The sequence below is a fragment of the Balaenoptera physalus genome (assembly GCF_965194825.1).
Source record: "Balaenoptera physalus genome assembly, chromosome: 4".
NCBI lineage: Eukaryota > Metazoa > Chordata > Mammalia > Artiodactyla > Balaenopteridae > Balaenoptera > Balaenoptera physalus.
Window position 1 is genome coordinate 25150388 of NC_138891.1, and position 22568 is coordinate 25172955.

The 22568-nt window shown below is 37.9% G+C and overlaps 1 protein-coding gene across 2 annotated transcripts in view; it reads left to right on the forward strand.

Annotated features, from left to right (window-relative positions):
• Window positions 1-22568, forward strand: part of PLS1 (plastin 1) — a 109195-nt gene that overhangs the window by 50256 nt on the left and 36371 nt on the right. For both annotated transcript variants that reach the window (XM_082461238.1, XM_082461239.1), the window contains exons 2-6: window positions 9313-9418; window positions 14668-14831; window positions 16661-16790; window positions 20059-20191; window positions 21973-22054. In XM_082461238.1, the coding sequence (XP_082317364.1) occupies window positions 9349-9418; window positions 14668-14831; window positions 16661-16790; window positions 20059-20191; window positions 21973-22054 (579 nt within the window). In that variant the 5' untranslated portion in view covers window positions 9313-9348. The remainder of the gene's footprint in view (window positions 1-9312; window positions 9419-14667; window positions 14832-16660; window positions 16791-20058; window positions 20192-21972; window positions 22055-22568) is intronic.

Here is a 22568-nt window from a genome sequence, read left to right on the forward strand (position 1 = left end):
TGAATTAGGGGATGATTCTAATTTGTTTATCGAAGAGAAGTCATCATAAGATTACTTTATATCATTTATAAAAAAAAATAATCAGTTTTAGTTAAACTTCTCAGGCATTTATAGTTGAACCTGGTCAGCATTACACTGAATGTTGTTTTAGAAGAAACTAATTCTTATTCATCTTTAAATCTCCATGCTTAGTCCAGTCAAATAGTACGTTATTTGTTGAGTACTTGAATGAATCAATTTAAACTCCCTTACTAGGGGCTTCGTATTGGGACTTTGAAGTAAATGGATGTAGAAAGGCCTTGGTGGAAACCCTAACAGCCACTCAATGCTCATAAGCCAACCCAAGTCAGAGCCCAAGTGTACAAATACACAGGACTATGATGAATTTAACTGCAGCTGGTCATGGAGGTGACCATCGCGGTGGCCCATGCAGTGAGGCAGTGGGGACAAGATGTAGGCGAGTTCTCTCTGTTCTTCTCTACTTTGCTGGCGGATTTCTTTATTTCTCTATCTGGTGTTTGCAAGAGTAACACTTAAAAGGTTCCCCTAGGGAAGAATCGGGGCTATATTATTTACTCCTTTGTGAAACGATTAGGAAAAAGTTGACAAAAATTATTTTGCAAGATTTAGGGGAAAGATTATTTTGAAAGATTTTCAACCCATGTGGGTTCAAAAACTGCAGTGCCATCTTTGTGCCCCTAATACTCAGCACAGTGAACAGGTGTTCATAAGTTGTTGTTGAATAAATCATGAGGTGAGTGAATGAAGAAGACTGATTATCGAGGTGTAGAAGCCCTCTCTCAGTCTTTTCACTCATCTGTTGGTGGCGCATTTCCCACCGACCACTGTTTTGTTTGGCCCTTTTTTGACCTAGTACTATCCCTGCTCTGTGAAGGGAAATATCCCTGATAACGAATTTAACTAAACTTTCCCCATGTACATAATACAGTAAGGCCATGGGGAACATAAAAAGAAGAAAATATGTATCTTTTACCTGCAAAGAGCAAGCAATGAAGTTAGGAAGGTGAATAAGAATAAAATAGCAAAATGTGACGATTACAAGACAACACATAATCAAGAATACATTAGTGTATGTGAATAATACGTAAGAGCCAAGGTAAAGACAGAGGCGATCATGTCTAACACAGGTGAGAGAGGTTAAGGAGATGTGGGCATTAGTGAGTGGGCTGTTGGTTGAGCATAGGCGACAGAGAGCATGTTAACTTGGTAGTGTGGGGAGTAATGAGATGGTTAAGACTTAGAGACTGAAGCGGAAAAAAGCCCCAACATTAAGATAACAGTATATTGTTACTTTTTGTTTTGTTTGTTTTTGCAGGAGATTACCAGGCCTCCCTTTGAGAGGTCACAAATGGGCCGAGTCAATTCGGAGCCAACTGTCCCTTCATCCCAGGTGTCAAACCTGTCTTAACTCTTCATAATGGTGCCTAATTATGTTTCTAGGATTGTGCAGGCCCTTAGGAAATTATTTTGCTTATTTGAGAATAACGTAAACTCTTTTTAACATTACCTTTTAAAAAATAGTTTGGGGCTTCCCTGGTGGCGCAGTGGTTGAGAATCCGCCTGCCAATGCAGGGGACACGGGTTCGATCCCTGGTCTGGGAAGATCCCACATGCCGCGGAGCAACTAAGCCCGTGAGCCACAACTACTGAGCCTGCGCGTCTGGAGCCTGTGCTCCGCAACGGGAGAGGCCGCGACAGTGAGAGGCCCGCGCACCGCGATGAAGAGTGGCCCCCGCTCGCCACAGCTGGAGAAAGCCCTCGCACAGAAACGAAGACCCAACACAGCCAAAATAAATAAATTAAAAAAAAAAAAAAATAGTTTGGGGCTTGGAAAATCCTGGCTGTTGGCGATCAAATTGATCACTTTTTAGGAAACCTAGCGTGGCTGCCCCTTGTAGAATGAATGAGAAAGCTGAGCTCAGTTCTGTCAGAGCAGAAGGATGCTCAGGGAAAATGTGAATTACACTGTACCCATTAATAACTTGCTTTGTCCAAAGGGCACTCCAGGCTGGGGTGTAGAATAGGAGACTAATATTTAACAAAGTCAATGGTATCCCAATTCATACTTATATTAGAGAGTCAGTGGACATTCCAGTTAACTAAAGAAAATCTGATTTGAAGAAATTAATGGGTTGATATGGAATATGATGTTTGCTTTTTGCAAAATGAATGACGCAGCTCCCTATTGTGAAATGTAATTGAAAAAGGAGATGGATGGAAATATTATAGATAGATAAAAATATTTTCCAGGTTTCCTTTAAATTAGAAAGAAAACTCTTCAATTGATTTGTATTTCTTAGCTGTTTATTTTTTCACATAGTGATTTATTCCAGTGACCCTGTGATCTATCTATCTTCCTCCCTTCCTTCCTTTCTTTCTTTCTTTTTTTAAAATTTTTCACCTGTGATCTTTCAACTTGTAGTGGAGAGCTGAATATAGGATGTGAAAGGAAAAGAGGAGGGCTGTGGTGGGAGCTAAGTTTGTGGAGAAGGGAAGGAGGAGACAGGACACCAGTAGAACTGCTACTCACCAGAGGTACTGAAATGCTCTGGAACCTCTGATCCTGGTCACTTCTCTAGAGAGACACCATCAAGGCTTTTGCCATAAAAAATCAGGTAGGAAAGAAATATCACATTTCTTTATGTTCTTTTTTTAAAATTAATTAATTTATTTATTGGCTGCGTTGGGTCTTCATTGCTGCGCGCGGGCTTTCTCTAGTTGTGGCAAGCGGAGGCTACTCTTCGTTGCGGTGTGCGGGCTTCTCATTGTGATGCCTTCTCTTGTTGCGGATCACGGGCTCTAGGTGCGCGGACTTCAGCAGTTGTGGCACGCGGGCTCAATAGCTGTGGCTCACAGGCTCTAGAGCGCAGGCTCAGTAGTTGTGGCGCACGGCTTAGTTGCCCTGTGGCATGTGGGATCTTCCCGGACCTGGGCTTGAACCCATGTCCCCTGCATTGGCAGGCAGATTCTTAACCACTGCGCCACCAGGGAAGCCCAACAGATTTGATTTTGAATCTTTTATTTTGTCTACCTTCCTTGGGCAGGTTACCTAATCTTTGTAGGCCTCTAATTTACATTTGAAGGGAGGATGCTTGTTCCATCAGAGGAACAAGTAAATGGTGAGCTCATTTGTGTGAGGAAGGTGGCATAGTTCCAGCCCCATTGAAAGTCCTCTCTAAATATTTGCAATTATTGTTTTTAAGACTAGGGAAGAGGGAAGAAGGGAATTTTGGAGAATGGGCTGGGGGAAGGCTGCCTGCCCTGGGCCAGTGGTTCCCTGGAGAACTCAGAATCTCAGGTGTCCCGGTCTAGGACCACAGTGGGAGGAGGGAAAGCAGAATAGCTGGGAAGCCAAAAGGTACCAGGAAAGACAGCTTTGATCCCTCGAAGTTGGGACCTTTGGGATTGGTAGAAAGGCATCAAAGTCTTGTTGGTCTCAGGGTTGTTTCTAATGCCTTTTTCTTTGAAACTGTCCTAAGAGCTTTAGATCCTGCCAATCGTAAAGGGCTACTTAGACTAATTTTGGTAAAGCTTTTAAAGGTTCAAGGAAGTTAGAAATTTGAGGGAGGAGAAAGGATGAGATCCAATTTCATCTAAATTAAGAAGTTCATTTTTAGAATATACTTTCTTAACTTTCCAAATTTATGTTTGGTTGTGTCAGGTACACTTGAGGATTAGGAGAGGGGAAAAAAGGGGCTTTAATTGGTGAAAGAAGGTTTTACTTAAAATTATATGGGCTAAAAAAAAAGCAGAGGAGGAAAGCAGAGTTGAAATTATTGAAGATGTATAGGGCACATGTCAAAATCCATGGGAAGATGTACCTGTCTAGAGAATTCGGCATAACCTGCCCTGTTGGTGGGTCTCTGGTCAGTGATCCTGGCCACCTCTGGGCTGCATCTTTCAGGACTGACTTTGGAAAACTATGCTCTGAACTGTATCAGGCATCCAGGTATGTGTGTTTCAGTGTTACATGTTTGGGTACCTGTTAGTGATGTGTTCTTCATTTCTAAAACTACAAAGTGAATTCTAGTAACTGTGTATTCTACAGTGTTTCAGGACCGTCAAGTTATGTGGTAAATAAAAATGAGTTGATCTAGCTAGAATTTTTTCCCCAAAACTTTACAAAGAATTTTACAGAAGTTGATTTCTTTTAAAATGCAAATTCTTATTTCACAGGTATATAATATGTGCTTCATATATTATGTAAGTTATTGTGTGATTATTGTACAAACACATATTGACATGTTTTTATGATTTGATGTCAGATTATATGGGGGAGACTGCAGAACATACTGGCCTAGAGCAGGAATGAGACAGTCAGGTTCTGCCATAACTCAGGAGACTCTGAGAGTTACTCACTTTGGGACCTTGAGAAAGTTACTCAATCCTATGAAGCATCCCTTTCTCAATGATAAAATGAGGACCGTACCTACCTCATGGAGTGGTGAGGAGTAACTGAGAATGGACACAAAGCACTTAGGACAGTGCATTGATCACCTAAGTCTGGGAGTAGTAAGAAAAATAAATATGGGGATACTAGTTATAGGGTCATTGGGCTTTTCTTCTAAAATTTTAACATACTACTTTGAAAATTTAATTCTCGTCCATAAAGTTTTTAAACGTCAGTGCTTTTTATTGTAGCAGAAACATTTTTCCATGGAAAAATATCATAGTAAGCAATTTATTTGGGGATCATGTAACAGTCTTTTACATATCAAATGTTTTCTCAGCCAACAGTGTATATTGCTCCCGATAAGTTTATTGTGCTATGTAAAAACGCTTGTTGGGACTTCCCTGGCGATCCAGTGGTTAGGACTCCATGCTCTCAATGCAGGGGGTGCAGGTTCAATCCCTGATGAGCGAACTAAGATCCGGCATGCTGCGTGGAGCAGCCAAAAAAAACATGCTTGTTAAGGCAGACTATATACTGTACTTAGTTTCTGAAGAATCCTAATGTTATCATAATTTTGCAAAACCTTAGAAAAATATTGATGTTTATGCCTGAATCTACACTTATAAAAGAGGCAATATATTTTCCATTAACCATTCTACTGCTAAATCGTCATGCCTTTGTGGAAGGCTATAAATCACTTTGCTATTTTAATCATAGTATTTTGCTTTGTAAGGAAATATAGGTGCTCTTACTTAAAATTGTAACATATAGATATAGGTACTGTATATATTAATCTTATTATCTGTCAGTGTTCAATAGTGTATACTTTCAGACCACTAGTATTTATTTTATTTTTTTCCAGTGTTTTACCACAATTACTTCTATTGTTTTTCAGTTATTTTTGATTTTGGTAGGCTTATAGTCTAAAAAAATAAGTTAAAAGTATACATAATGAAAAGTAAGCCCCTTTATCATTCTGCCTCCAATCCCCCATTTTCCCTCGAGAGGCAATCACTGTTACCTTTCTTTGTATCCTTCTGGAAATGCTTTTATAAATACACGACTGATACAGCTCCCCTTCCCCCAACCATGCTTATTCTTCTGCATCTTGCTTTCTTCTTTTAAGAATATATCTTAAAGATTGTTCTGTATTTTCCTCATTTAAATACTAAAGGACTTGTATAATGCTATAAACTTCTTTATCCTTATGAAATAATATCATTTGGGTAAGTTGCTTTTTCACTGCGTTTATGTGCTGTGCTGGTTTTGTCTGATTGTGGGAGAATAAAGATATTTTATGTAATTAACAAGTGACATACATTTGAATAGGCTTGAGCAAAGAATAGAACTCCAGGTATATTTATCATTTCAAATGCAAGGTCAACACAAGGACTGTTAATTTGCAGCCTTTCTGTGAAGTGCGAATGCTAAAATTGGACCACTATTTTTAAAACTTGAGGCAAGGGATAGAAACCATTTTGAATATGGGAAAGGATATGCAGGATATCCAAAACCACAGAGAGTCAAAGCCAGCCATGACAGAATTAGCATTTTGCAGACTGAGGGTTATCCTTAAAAATCCTAAAAGGATTGTGTCATCTCTTTCAACACAAAATAAGCATGCCTGTAAATAGTATTAAATACAGTAAAACATTGTAACAGTGAGAATTCAATAAAAATGTGGACATGTATTTAATGCTGACATGTAAGAAATTGCATCCAGGAAGTAAGAATTCCATTTACCGCCTTTTTCCTACTCACTTGAGCTCTTCAGTTTTTTAAAAACAGTGTAGAATTAAATAATGGGCAGTGGTGTGTGTGTGTGTGTGTTTAAAACCAAAAGATTTAATTACAGATTTAGTTAGAACCAGGCCCCAGAACAACTGTAAGAGATAGAAATCTGTCATTTTGCAACTTACTGAATGGGAGAAAATATTTGCAAATGATATGACCGATAAGGGGTTAATATCCAACATATATAAACAGTTCATACAACTGAACATCAAAAAAAAAAAAGAACCAACAAAACAACCTAATTAAAAAATGAGCAGAAGAACTGAATAGACATTTTTCCAAAAAGGAATTGCAGATGGTCAACAGGCACATGAAAAGATGCTCAACATCACTAATCATCAGGGAAAGGCAAATCAAAACCACAATGAGATATCATCTCACACCTGTCAGAATGGCTATCAGCAAAAAGACAACAAATAAGCGAATGTTGATGAGGATGTAGAGAAAAGGGAACCCTCATACACTGTTGGTGGAAATGTAAATTAGTGCCGCCACTGTGGAAAACAATATGGAGGTTTCTGAAAAAACTAAAAATAGAACTACCATAGGACCCAGAAATTCCACTCCTGGGTGTATAACTGAAAAAGGCCCCACTAATTTGAAAAGATACATGCACCCCATTGTTCCTAGCAGCATTATTTACAGTAGCCAAGATATGGAAGCAACCTAAGTGTCCATCAACAGATGAATGGATAAAGAAGATACACACACACACACACACACACACACACACACACACACACACACAATGGAATACTACTCAGTCATGAAAAAAGAATGGAATTTTGCTATTTGCAGCAACGTGAATGGACTTGGAGGGCATTATGCTAAGTAAAATAAGTCAGACAGAGAAAGATAAATGCTGTATGAGATCACATATATGTTGAATCTAAAAAATACAGTAAACTAGTGAATACAATAAAAAAGAAGCAGATTCCCAGATACAGAGAACAAGCTAGTGGTTACCAGTGGGGAGAGGGAAGGGGGAGGGGCAATATAGGGGTAGGGGATTAAGAGGTATAAACTATTAGGTATAAAATAAGCTACAAGGATATATTGTACAAAACGGGGAATATAGCCAATATTTTATAATAACTATAAATGGAGTATAACCTCTAAAAATTGTGAATCACTATATTGTACACCTGTAACTTATATAATATTGTACAACAAGCATACCTCAATAAAAAAAATCTGTCATTTTGAAAGAACAACAAAAGTCCTAAACAAGTTGGTATACAGATCATGAATGACAAATGCACTGTACTCTTAGAGGGCTTCACATAATTTAATATAATTTTTAAGTGATCAGTGAAAATTTTAATAAATTATTTCAAAAATTATGTGCTGGGACTTCCCTGGTGGCTCAGTGGTTAAGAATCCACCTGCCAATGCAGGGGACACGGGTTCAATTCCTGGTCTGGGAAGATCCCACATGCCGCAGAGCAACTAAGCCCGCAGGCCACAACTACTGAGCCCACGTGCCACAACTACTGACGCCCATGTGCCTAGAGCCCACGCTCTGCAACAAGAGAAGCCACCGCAATGAGAAGCCTGTGCACCACAACGAAGAGTAGCCCCCGCTCGCCACAACTAGAGAAAGCCCTCGAGCAGCAATGAAGACCCAATGCACCCAGAAATAATAATAAAAAATAATAATAATAAAAAAAATTATGTGCTTACCCCCCAAATTAGGAATGTTCAGGGATGATGTTGAACCTCTTATATAAATATGTGTGTAAAAAAAGAGAATTTCCTACTTAGTTTCAGTTCTTATTATCTTATAAAATGCTCATTTTCACTTACTTTCTGAAATACATATAACTTTAATGTAATTAGGTGTGTTTAAGAGGAATACATGATTTGTATTCATCTGTAACTTTACATTGAATAGTCAAACCATGAAGTCATTTTAAAAATGAGTTGTCCTGCTATATATTAGAAGCGTTAAAAATGTAAGTAATTCTTGGGAATTCCCTGGTGGTCCAGTGGTTAGGACTCGGCGCTTTCACTGTCTCGGCCCGAGTTCAATCCCTGGTCAGGGAACTAAGATCCCCGCAACCCGTGCGGCACAGCCAAAAGAAGAAAAAAAAAACAGTAAGTAATTCCATCTTGAAATATTTATCTACAGCAATAAACATGGATCTGTACAGAGCTTTATCTGTAAGGATGTTCATTGTAGCATTTGTTTATAATGCAAAATTGGAAGCAATGCAAATACCATGAAACAAGGGATTTACCAAATAAGTTTTGACATAGTACTATGTGGCCATTAAATATTATGTTGATACATACAATGTATTAGTACAAAAAATTATAATATACTCAGATTTTCACCCCACAGTAAAGGTACAGGTGCATTTGAAAAGCAAACCAGAAAGATGTAGATAACAAAACGTACTAGTTGATATTTCTGGATAGTAGGATTGTGGATAATTTAAAATTTCTGATTTGTGCCTTTGTTACCAATTATTTTCTGTAATGAATATCACATGCTTGCTTTTCTTACAACCCAGTTTTACATCATTTTTGTTTGTTTGATTGTTTTAGTTTGTCTCACCTGCTCAGAGTAAGAAGGGCCCAGCAGATCTGGGAAAGACCTAGCACAGGGAAAGGGAAAGGAGGTGGCAATGGTTGAATGCTGTAAAGTTAAACATTCGAGCCACAAGCTCCATCCAAGATGATCCAGCTCTAACTTACTTTATTCTTTTTGTGGACATTATTCATGTCCTAAAACTTTACTTTCCAACCACACCCTTTATATTTTTAAATGCTATACTTTCCTCAATTTGAAATGCTTCTTTTACTGAAACAGTGGGTCAAATGTAAATGAAAATTATACAAACCATTGAGAAATGCCTATGCCCTGGATAAGCACAGGGTGTGGAAAACTGGTGTTTCTTCCCTTTACTGAATCTCAGTTATTGTCTGGCTCACCTATGCTGGGAAAGAGTGTTATCAGGGGATCTATTCCTAGTTGTTCCTTGTCAGCCAGACCTCTCAGGTGATTTCTTCTAGATATTTTACTGCCTGTGTCCTCTGTTACTGCTTAGGTAAATGTTTCTAGAGGGCTAACGTTCTTTTTCTAACATTGCTTTTTCTAGATATAAAGACCTGAAGGTAGTCTTTCCTACTCAGAGATGGAGAACAGCACCACCACCATTTCTCGGGAGGAGCTGGAAGAACTACAAGAAGCATTTAATAAAATAGGTATGCTTGAGAAAAACTAAATACACAGTTACTATTCTGCTTGATACCAGCCTTCCAGGAATGGAACAATACCTTCTATTGCTTCCACCACCACCCCTTAACCCTCAGATTTATTCCTTTTTTTTTTTCCCATCTGGGTTTCACTGGATTCTTTCTTTCTTTCTGAAAGATAGACTAAGACTGGCTTGAATTTCTAGGAGAATTGGACTTTGAATTCTTTGATCATTTCTTTGCAGAGAATACGCCAGGTTAATGAATGACAGTGTAACTGAATATGCTTAACACGATCTTCTCATTACAGAGAAAATATAGAAACACTTCCTTGTCTGTAAACTGAACTCTGGCCTCCATGTGTTTGTCACGAACAATAACACATTTTGCCTTCATGCAGAATATTTTAAAATCTTGATACAGTTTTTATTTTTTATTTTTTATTTTTAAATATTTTTTAAAAATTTATTTAATTTTTTTCTTTTTGGCTGCATTGGGTCTTTGTTGCTACGTGCAGGCTTTCTCTAGTTGTGGCAAGCGGGGCCTACTCTTCGTTGCAGTGCGCAGGCTTCTCATTGCAGTGGCTTCTCTTGTTGCAGAGCACGGGCTCTAGGCACGCGGGTTTCAGTAGTTGTAGCATGCGGGCTCAGTAGTTGTGGCTCACGGGCTCTAGAGCGCAGGCTCAGTAGTTGTGGTGCACGGGCTTAGCTGCTCCGCCGCATGTGGGATCTTCCCGGACCAGGGCTCGAACCTGTGTCCCCTGCATTGGCAGGCGGATTCTTAACCACTGCGCCACCAGGGAAGCCCTTGATATAGTTTTTAAAGGCCATATGTCTTATTTTCCTTCTCCCTCATGCATAATTTAAAAATCTTAGTGTTGCTTTTAAAGGCCACACCTCTTATATTTCCTCTTTCACTTTTAAAGCCATTCAGTGTTTTGCCTTTACGACATCATTTTGACAGCTTTGTCTTTTTCTTCCAGAAAATTCCTCCATCCTCTGTCAGATCACAATTCTTCTGCATTTTGCTCTTAGGAAACCCTTGAGAGTATGAATACCATCTTTTGCTCTAGTCTGTACATGCGTGCAAGTGAAAGGTGAACCTAGGGAAAGGTGAGTGCAGTGAATAGACATTGAGATGGTAACACCCTCAGCCTTGCCCCTGCCTCAGTGGGCTCCTTTGCTGGTGCATTAGAGCACTCTGGAAAGCAGAGTCAGAGGGTAGACCAGGGAGGATGGAATGAGCACGGTTGGTCTTGTGCCTAGATTTCTCACAAACCTAGTGAATAATGACTAAAGTTAATGTAGGTGAAATGCAGTGCAGAAGTTTCAGAGATCAAGATAAAGAAAGAAAGATGTAAGTTTTAAAAAATAAAGCTCTCTCTGAAAAAAAAAATGAGTAAATTTCTCAGGAAGCTCGTGACTTACAAACTATTGCTCTGAAATAAAGTGAATTCTACAAATCTCTGGGCCTTTCCACTTCTCCCTGCACAGCTGTTTCCAGAGTAACTCAGACCTTCAGAATACAGTCCACATGGTGGCCGCCTTAGGCTCGTTATTTTGCAGGCAGTAGAGCATTGCATGATTTCTAAAAAGTTATTGTTAAAAATACATTTTATGGAGTATTGTATGCAGTGCACAGAGTCTTTCCAAGACAAAAGTTGGGCAATTATTGGAATGTTCTGCTCATTTCGAGCATTGAAACAGGCAATAACAAAAATGTATCTCCTAGTTTGGTATTTTTCGTTATTTTTTAGGTACAGTTTGGCAGCTTGAATAAAAGTGCTACCTCGGTCTTAGTAAAACCAATGAATTAATTCTATTTTCTTTCACACACCAACTTTAATCTTTGTGACTCATGGACATATAATCTTGCAATACTTATTTAATGATATTTTGAATAAATAATTCATTGATGGAACAGTTCTGACAGCAAGATAATTTGCTCTGTGTGAGGGAAGTGCTAACACTAGCAGAATTTATACTTCCTCACTTTATGTACAAGATAAATTTTTACTCATGAACTCGGTAATCCTCTGCTAATTTGTACCAAACAGCTTTTCTCAGAGGGAGAGGGACATGCCCATCCAACCTTGCTAGATGGGATATTTTTTGGGTCTCTAGGGAGAAGTGAGAAGTTAAAATATTTGTCTTTTTTTTTTCCAATTGTGGTAAAATATACATAACATAAAATTTACCATTTTAACCATTTTCAAGTGTACAGTTTGTTGGCATTAAGTAGATTCACGTTGTTATGCAACTTTCACCACCATCTATTTCTAGAACTTTTTCATCTTCCCAAACTGAAACTATACTCACTAAAGACTATTAAAGACTAACTCCTCAACAATCCACCTCCCCCCCCCATGCCTGCCCACTGGGGCTACCACCATTCTACTTTGCTCTCTGTGAATTTGGCTACTCTAGGTAGCTCATATAAGTGGAATCATATAATATTTGTTTTTCTGTGACTGGCTTATTTCACTTAGCATAATGTCTTCAGGGTTCATCTGTGTTGTAGCATGTGTCAGAATTTCCTTTTTAAGATGGAATAACATTCCATTGTATGTCTCTACTACATTTTGTTTATCCATTCATCTGTTGATGGGCTTCTGAGTTGCTACCCTTTTGGCTATTGTGAGTAATGTTACTATGAACATGGGTGTACAAATATCTGTTCAAGTCTCTCTCTTCAGTTATTTTTGGTATATACTCAGAAGTGAAATTGCTGGATAATTTAATTCTGTTTAATTTTTTTGCGGAACTACCAAGCAGTTTCCAACAGTGGCTGCACCATTTAAATTCCTACCAGCAATGCTCAAGGGTTCCAATTTCTTCAAATCCATGCCAATGATTATTACTTTCTGTTTTTGTTTGTTTGTTTTTACAACAGCTATCCTCATGAGTATAAAATATCTCATTGTGGTTTTGATTTGCGTTTCCCTGATGATTAGTGATGTTGAATATCTTTTCATGTGCTTACTGGCTATTTGTATGTCTTCTTTGGAGAAATGTCTATTCAAGTCTTTTGCCCATTTTTCTTTTCTTTTTTTTATAAATTTATTTATGGATTTATTTTTGCTGTGTTGCGTCTTCATTGCTGTGCATGGGCTTTCTCTAGTTGCGGTGAGTGGGGGCTACTCTTCGTTGCAGTGAGCAGGCTTCTCATTGTCGTGGCTTCTCTTGTGGAGCACAGGCTCTAGGTGCGCAGACCTCAGTAGTTGTGGCACGTGGGCTCAGTAGTTGTGGCTTGTGGGCTCTAGAGCTCAGGCTCAGTGGTTGTGGCACACGGGCTTAGTTGCTCCATGGCATGTGGGATCTTCCCAGCCCAGGGCTCGAACCCATGTCCCTTGCATTGGCAGGCGGATTCTTAACCACTGCGCCACCAGGGAAGCCCTTGCCCATTTTTAAATCAGGTTGTTTGTTGTTTTGTTGTTGAGTTGTAGGAAAGTCTTGTCTCGTTTTAAACTGTGATTTTATGGCTATTTATCCTAAGCCTTGATTTCCTCATCTTTAAAATTAGAATAATATTATTAACTACCTCAAAGTTGTTGTAAGGATTTCATTAGATAAGTCAAGTTCTTAACAAATCACTTGGCACAGAATATATGCTCATTAAGTGGTATCTATTATTTCTTGTCATGTCACACCCAAACCACAGAGGTTGTAGGGATGGAGCTGAGATTTAAGCACACAGATCTGTCCATATTCAGAGCCCTAACTCTTAATGATAGTTTAGCATGACGGTTAGCATGTAAGTAACTTTTACTTGATCTTGTTTATTTTTAAATACTCCCCACCACAGTGCTGTTAGGCAGTAAGTCTGCCTAGTCTATTTGTCTATTTCAGAATTATAGGAAACAATTCTGAACTGGTGATGTACTAAATAATGTGATTTTACTCTAAATTCAAAGAAAGCAATTATTGCAATTTCAAGCAATTTAGCTTCCTTTTGAGATTATAGCACTATTTTGGTTCTTGGTAGATTCTCGTTTAGAAATTTTTCATCATTCTGAACAGTATTAATTCTAAAACTTGTGTATAAGAGTTTAAAGGAAAAGTTTCTGTCTTGTAATTCATTCAGTTTTAGTGTTGATAGCTCTTATACTGAGAGGAAAAAGAAATATAGGAAACAAAGCAACTACTACCAGATGAGTAAAGAGAGCCTATACAAGGTGGATCCAGGCAGCTAACCAAACAATCCAAAGCCCTGTTGCCAACTCTGGCCAGAAGTGTTTTGTGTTGCCTTTGTTCTGTGTCAAGAATCGATATCCAGTCTCTAGGGAAAACCCAGGGAAGGGTTTCTCAGTGATGATGTGAAAACACCTAGAAACCTATTTCCAAAAGTCCAAATGTAGGTGTGAAATTATTTCTTGAACACTTAATCTCAAAATGACATCAAACATGATTCAGCCTACATAATGGTATCATAAATACCTAATGAAGAAGCAATGAATTATTGACAAGTGAAACAGAACTGCCACCAAGTGAAATGTAGACCAGAAGTGCCTTACGTGTATTTTACATGATGCACATATTTTATATGGAATGTGGGACCAGCATTTCCATTTCATAAATTACATAAAGAAGTCAAAGTCTGGGTGGGTGTTCCCCTATGACCGATGCTGCTCTATTTCTTCTAGATATCTGAGACCTCCCCATGCTTAATTCTTTGAAACTTAGTCATGTGCTAAACCTGAGTTTTTCGTCGGTCTGCACAATGTCCTTATTATACACTTAAAATACATAGGGTAGCCCTAAATCTATGGGGGTAAAGTTCATTAAATATGAATTTTTTGGTAAAGTATATAGCATACCTTGTACAATTCAGGTGTAGGAGAAAAGATTACTGCCACTTGTGAAATAAACCTGAAAGGTTCTGCCTGCCTGTGAATCTCCCAAACAGCCTTCTTTTTTTTTTTTTTTTTTTCTTTTAATATTTATTTATTTATTTATTTGGCTACATTGGGTCTTAGTTGCAGCACGCAGGCTCTTCATTGCGGCCTGCGGGCTTCTCTCTAGTTGTGGTGCGTGGGCTCCAGAGTGCGTGGGCTCAGTAGTTGCAGCACACGGGCTTAGTTGTCCCGCGGCATGTGGGATCTTAGTTCCCCAACCAGGGATCGAACCCGCGTCCCCTGCACTGGAAGGTGGATTCTTAACTGCTGGACCACCAGGGAAGTCCCCAAACAGCCTTCTGAGTGCACATCTTCTGAGTGCACATCTGAGTGATATTTGATAGCTCATAATTTATCTTTTTAGATATTGACAACAGTGGGTATGTCAGTGACTATGAACTCCAGGACCTGTTTAAGGAAGCAAGCCTCCCTCTGCCTGGCTACAAGGTTCGCGAAATTGTGGAGAAAATTCTAGCAGTTGCTGACAACAACAAAGATGGCAAAATCAGCTTCGAAGAGTTTGTGTCAGTAAGTAATCTAAATCCTCTCCTGGCTACTGACTGTTTTGCTTCAAGCAGAGTTTCAGTAACGTCATTGCTCTCTTTGGTTAAATCTGGCTTCAGAGACCAGATAATGCACTGCTTTAAAGTGATGATGATGATGGTAACAATAACAACAGTAATTTCCACAGATAATTCATAAAACAAAGGAAAAAAGTATTCTCAAATGGTTGGAATTGAAGTCAGGTTTAGATAATCATCTTTCATGCCCTACTAAAACTACAGTTGAATTTAAATGCTTTTTGACTATCTCTGTATGCAGAATATTTTCGTATCTTAGTACTTGGTCTTGAGAAGTGGAATATTTTTTTGTAACTGAAATAGCTAAGGTATGGAAGATATACCTCCTAGAAACCGGTTGTTTCCTTGTGATTGGTTATATCTTCAGTTTCGGTAAAGCCACCAGGTGAATTTTGATGCCAGCTATGGTTTCATTATTAAACTACCTTGAGACTCAGGGAACTGAAGAAGATGCAAAATAATATATGACTCCACCAATAAAAGAAAAATAGAAGTGAATATTGCATATCAGGTATTTCAAACCTCTCAGGCTGAGAGAGATGACTGAGTTGCCGTTGCCAGCTGGCAGTTGAGGTAGAGCTGTCACTACCTTCCATCAACACCACCATGACTGTGTCTTTCATATGAAAATTAATGAACTAATTTATTCACTAATATAATTGAATAAATATTTATGAAATAGAAATTGTCTGCTTTTGCATTCTTTATTCACCTGGCAAATATTTGAGTTCCTTTCTTGCCAGGAACTCAGGCACTGTGAGTAATGTGCTGAACAAAAAGAGATGTAGCTCCAGCTTTCCTGGAGTTTACAGGTGGAGGGGAGGACAGAATCACAGAGATGGATAAAAGATAACTGTGATAAATGCTGTGACAGAGCAGGACAGGTCCCTTGAAAGTTTGTAGTAGGAGGAAGTGAACTTGGTGGGGAGGTTAGGGAACTCAGAGATTCAGAGAAATGGAAGACTGTCCCTGAAGCTGTGAAGACGGAGTTGCCAGCTGAAGGAACAGATGAAAGGGGTGGGTGGGGGAAATGAGTACTGTGCAAGGCAGGCAGAGGTAACAGCATGTGTAGAGCCTCTGTGCCTTTAGGGGTGGTGAATGCTCTCAAGCACTTGAAAAACACATCAGTGTGGCTGGAGCTGAGATGCTGAGGGTTAGGAATGCGGCTAGAGAAGTGAGTCAGGTCATCAGGGTCTTGTAGGATTTTTGCTTTTATCCTAAGAGCAGTAGGAAGCCAGTGGAATAGAGTATGAATTGACATGATCAGATTTGCATTTTTTAAAACTCACTTTGTCTGCTGCATGGAGAACTGATTGAATTCAGTTTATCCAGGCTCTAGGGTAGCCAGTGACAGAGGGACTGACAGAGGGCGTTTCTCTCTACACCTGTGTAATTCCCAACAAAAGCTGACTTCTTGACTTTAACATGTATATGTTTGAGCTGTTCAGATGGGATAATATCTTTGTTAAGGCATTTTAAAATCTTCATCATGTAGCTAGTTATTCTTTAGTTTTTAGTACAAAAGACCATGGCAATTCTAGGCAAACAATTTCAGTATGTACACTTTGAGTTTGATTATAGGTTGGGGTGCAAACATTTGTCCATTTCGTGTTGTTATAAAATGACATGAGAGTTATCTGTCTACACAAGCAATAAGTGCAAGAACAACTGATTAGTATTTATTTTGATGTCATTCTGAATAAATAACTATCCTTTACGCTGCACGGATTTTAATGGTTATTTAATCGAGTCAATTTTATTTCTCTCCCATTCCAGCTAATGCAAGAGTTAAAAAGCAAAGACATCAGCAAAACATTCAGAAAAATAATTAACAAGAGAGAAGGGATTACTGCTATTGGAGGAACTTCATCCATTTCCAGTGAGGGCACACAGCATTCTTATTCAGGTAACCAACCACCTGCTCCAAATTTAATCTTTCAGTCATTGGTTCATTCAACAAGTCCTGTATTTCATCAAATCTAAGATGACATTTATTGTAATTCACACCATTGTTTTATGTGTTCTTGAGGGAAAATGAGACTAAATTATAAAGTGCCATCAGATTTGAAATGTTTCATAATTTCAGAGGTGTCAGAATGAAAAATCCTAGAATTTATGATAAGTAATAATAAATGAGTTTTTACTATGTGTCAGGAACAGTGGATAACAGAGATTAGAAATGGCAAAATAGAAGTTATTTATATTTCAGCACTGAATGTGTTTAATCATGACCTTGGAATGGATTTTTCATCCTGACCGGTGAGATGAGTTTACTTTAGACCTATTTTAGGGATGGTGGAGAGGTTTATTGCAAGGACTTTCCATTTTGGGGAACTGAGATTCCTGATTCATCTTTTATCAAGCAACCAAATGACTGGTAGAGCACAGCACCTGATTTGCTTGATCTGATAGGATCACTGGATTGTAGCCCAGTGGGAAATCCAGAGTCACATTAACTCCTAAGAGGAGATGGCTTGCCCCATGCTAAGCTTGCTTCTCAGGATCAAGATGCCTAAAAGCCTTTGGCCAAGTTCCTTTTGTTCATGTTAACATAATTAGAACTACGCTTTTAAAATTTCTGATAAAAAACTCACTTTAACTTTTCCCCCTCTTTCTTCCTTTGAGATCTGAATTTGTTAATTATCCTCTTGGTTCTCTTCCTTTCTAAATGGATTTTCCTCTAACAATATACTCACACTTCTCCTACCCATTGTATATATTTTCCTAACGTTTTTCCCCACCAGGGAAGTGTAGTGGGGAAGGCAGTGGTCTATAACTGCTACCTCCATTTTTTGAAAGGTACTTACTCCTTAACTCTATTTCTGCCTGTCCATTCTAATGAAATGGCTTCTCCATTAAAAAAAAAAAAAACTTTTTAGTAAGGTATGATATGCATTTAGCAAAGTGCTGTGATCTTACATGTACAGCTCAATGAGTTTTCACGTGTGTATGCATCATGTAGCTGCATTCATGCAACTGCCAACCAGATCAAAACACAACATTTCTATCACCTTGGGTGTCTCCCTCTTGCCTCTAACAGTAACTGTCCACTTTCTGATGTCTATCACCATAGATTTTTTTTTTTAACTTGTTTATTGAGGTGTAAGATGCACAGAGTAACGTGCATACAGTGCCCTATTCTTAAGTATATGGGAGGATTTTTTTAACCTATGAATACACCCATGTAACCATTATCTAGAACCAGATACAGAACATTTAATGGCTTTTAAAAAAAGAACAGCTTTATTGAGATATAATTGAGATACCATAAATTCATCCTTTGAAAGTATAGTTCAGTAGTTTTTAATATATTCAGAGTTGTACAGTCACTAGCACCCTGTAATTTTAGAACACTTTCATTCCTCCATAGAGAAACCCCATGCTCATTAGCAGCCACTCCCCATTTCCCCCTCCCCCCAGGCTCTGGCAACCATTAATCTACTTTTTATTTGTATAGATTTGCCTATTCTGGAAATTTCATGTAAATGAAGTTATACAGTCGTGGCCTTTCACTTGACAGGCTTCTTCCCTGGCATGATATTTTCAAGGATCATTCATGTGGTGGCATGTATTGTACTTCATTCTTTTTTATTGCTGAATAATTTCTGTTCTATGGCTAATATCACGTTTTGTTCACCCTTTCATCAGCTGACAGATATTTGGATTGTTTCCACTTTTTGGCTATTATGAATAATTCTGTATGAACACTAGTGTACACATTTTTTGTGTGGACATATGCTTTGAATTCTCTTAGGTATATACCTAGGAGTGGTCTTTTGGTAACTCTATGTTTAACATTTTAAAGAACTGCCAAACTGTTTTCCAAAGGGGCCACACATTTACATTCCCAAGAGCAACGTATGAAAGTTCCAATTCCTCCACATTCTCGTTGACACTTGTTATTGTCTATTTTGTTTATTACAGCCATCCAGTAGTTGGGAAGTGGTATCTCATACCTGGAACACATTTCCTTTCCCTGACCATCTACACCTATTAAATATCTATCTTTCAAATAGTACCTTCTCCATAAAGCCTTTTCTTGATCAACCTAATGAGAAATGATTCTTTCCTTAAATTCCCTGAAACATTACTTATATCACTCTTGTGGTATGTTCATTTCCCTTTAGTTGCATTTCTTCGTATATCTGTTTTATCTTATCACTACCCTAAAAATTCTTTGATGGGAGGTACAGTATCTTAGTGATCTTTAAATCCCTAGATTCTAAGTTCCTAAGCAGGTATGCATAGTGAGGTAAGAAGATAAGAAGGCAGATAATGATAGGTACAGAAGTAAATGTTTGTGTCTTTATTGATTGTGTGTGTGTGTTGGATTGAATTTGGGGGTATCTGCCAAATATGCCCTTAGGAAAATTACCTAGTTCTAGGAATTGGGGCAATAAAGAGAAAGGCCAGCTACCCTGTGATGGAAATTGGAATTATTTTCCTTTAAGTTTTATATTGTTAAATCATTTTTATATTTACAGAATAATAATAAGGCAGTAGACCATTTTTCCTTTAAGTTCCTTCCTATTTTCCCCACTGCATAGCCCAACAATTTTTTCTGCCTAAAGATCACTGTTTTTATGCTGGAAGCCATGGGTTGAGAAGTTGAGGATGAAGATGGCTGAGAGTAGGACTGGTATCTAGATGTGTCAGTTTTCTTATAATAGACATTCTACAGAAACGGAGCTATTTTATTCATTCAAATAACTCTTGATTAAAGCTAGTATTTCTGTTGTAAGTTCCAAATCACAACTCTATAAAAGTTTTTTAGGGGGCAGGTGGAATTTATTGCTGTGGTTATTTGTTTCTTGTATTTTCCCCCCTGGCATATATGTGTATGTGTGTGTGTGTGTAATCTGACCTCTGGTGTTTGGTTCCTGATCTACTAGCTCTCAGAAGCACTATATATTTGGAAAGATTTTAGAATCAAACCGAATATTTATTGTACTCATTTAAGCTATATGACTTACTCTTCCCTGATATATCAGATGAAAAAAGTGGAATGAATTCCCCTTTTTCTTTAAACCTACGCCCTCTTAAACCCTTTATTGTTTCAGTAGGGTTTTTTAAATTGGCATTTATTATTTTTGAACGGAAATTTAAAATTATGTTTTTGCAGTGCAATTAATTTTGTGAAATGAGGTATGCCAACTAAGATTTTCTGTTTTCAGAGGAAGAAAAAGTGGCTTTTGTTAACTGGGTAAACAAAGCCCTGGAGAATGACGCTGACTGTAAGCATCTCATACCTATGAATCCCAATGACGGCAGTCTTTTCAAATCACTTGCTGATGGCATCCTTCTTTGGTGAGTTGAGCATTGCGTTAAGGGAGCTATGTTCTTACTGTCCACTGAAGAGCATTCAGTGAAAACTACAATTCAGTGAACCCATTGTCTTTTGAAATTAGTTAACAAGTAGCTACATTAGTCTTGAAATTTTTATATTCTATATATATTATATAGAAAATCAAGTACTATATATTTTCCAACATTTTCTTTCAAATGAAATCTCTTATTTGGTATCTTTTTCATCTGCTTCCTTAACGATGCCAGGAAACTTTTTTTTTTTTAATTAATTAATTTATTTATTTATTTTTATTTTTGGCTGTGTTGGGTCTTCGTTTCTGTGAGAGGGCTTTCTCTAGTTGCGGCAAGCGGGGGCCACTCTTCATCGCGGTGCGCGGGCCTCTCACTATCGTGGCCTCTCTTATTGCGGAGCACAGGCTCCAGACGCGCAGGCTCAGTAGTTGTGGCTCATGGGCCTAGTTGCTCCGCGGCATGTGGGATCTTCCCAGACCAGGGATCGAACCCGTGTCCCCTGCATTAGCAGGCAGATTCTCAACCACTGCGCCACCAGGGAAGCCCAGGAAACTTTTGAGTTACTCCTCTGATGCATTTAATAATGTTCACAGGGTTTCTTTGTTTTTTTTTTTTTTTTTGGCCGTGCCACACAGCTTTCAGAATCTTAGTTCCCCGACCAGGGATTGAACCTGGTCCTGCTGGCAGTGAAAGCGTGGAGTCCTAACCACTGGACTTCCAGGGAATTCCCCATGGTTTCTTTCCTCACTTCTCAGTGTGGGACTGTTGATCATTGACTGGGACAGGAACATGAGGAAATATAATAGAACTATATATCTCATTTGTGCTTAAATTAGATTAACATTTTAATTCAATCTTGTCATATCCATGGCTCTTTGCAATCTATTTCTGCTCACTAGATTGTAAACTCTCTAAGGGCGTGTCTTTGTCCTTGTTGTGTGTACTAAAGTCCCAGCATACTTCTTTGAACAAAGCAGATGTCTTTTATTTTTTAAGTTTATTAAAAAAACAGAAGACTTTCAAAGAAGAAAATAACCACTACAAATATTCTTAGCGCCCATAAATAGCTATTATTGATATTCTGGCACATTTCCTCAGTCTTTTTTCTGTGTTTTTTACTTAAAAATAAAAAACTATCCATGAGTACAGGATATTAGTTTTTAGGACATTACATATACAATATACCTTGAATTCTACCTACAAGTCTGATCTCTTCCTCTGACCTTCAGAGGAGATTCCTATTATGAATTGAATGGGTATTTTCTTACCTTTATTTTAAAATACAAAATGTATTCTAAAATACAGAGATAAATTTTATATTAGTTTCTTTTAAAATGTTTGAATTACTGAAATTTCAGACCAAGTCTCTGGCTCTTCATCTTTCTGCAACAACAGTAATTTTAATGCTGTTGATACCACTTTATGAAATTTGCCTTCTTGAGGATTTTTTTGTTCAACATTTCAGGCTGCTGAATGTTGAGGATCATTAAAGGAAATAAAGGCAAGATTCACATAAAGAAAATGCAAGAATGTTTGAAAACAGTTAGAAGGAAATGCTAAGATTACAATTGCAGTGAATGATGAATGTGTTTTAGGTTAGGGAATATTTCTTAGATTTTTAAAATTAAGTCCCTGACATGAATTATAGTATAATATTTCAAAGAAATGGATGGTTACTTTTCAAAATTTAACTTTATTGTCTACTTGCAAAAATAAACTGAAAACATTTCTGGAAGTCTTAAACTAAATTATTCCCATTTTCTCTTTAGTAAAATGATCAACTTATCTGAACCAGATACAATTGATGAAAGAGCCATTAATAAGAAGAAGCTCACCCCTTTCACTATTTCTGTAAGTATTTGTCCTTTGCTAGTAATCATGTTACTGTGAGGATCATGGATCCCTTATTAATGGATCTTTAGGCCCAGGCAAATCCTTTGATTTAACATAATTTTGGTTTCCTATTAAAAACTACGTTTTTACTAAGTAAAAATTCAGCTTCATTTTTTAATGAAGAAATTAAGATTCAAAGTATGGTGGATGAAACAAAGTAGTATTCAGATTATGTTACTCAACTATTGTAGTTACTGAGTTATTTTTATAAATGAATATTTGCTTGATGCCAGTGTTTTTGTTGGTTGATTGAGATAAGAATACTCCATAGTCTTACCACATGTTTTACCATTTCACAAAATTTTCGCTATTCTTTCTGTACTAGATTTTTCTGTAGTCAGCTTCTCCATTCAGATCTTGTTAAAGTCCAGGAATTTATAGTCACCACACTTTTTCCCTCAAAATCTCTAGATCAATAGGGGAATATCAGTATCTACTAAGTACATACTAGGTACCAGTCACTGTTCTAAAC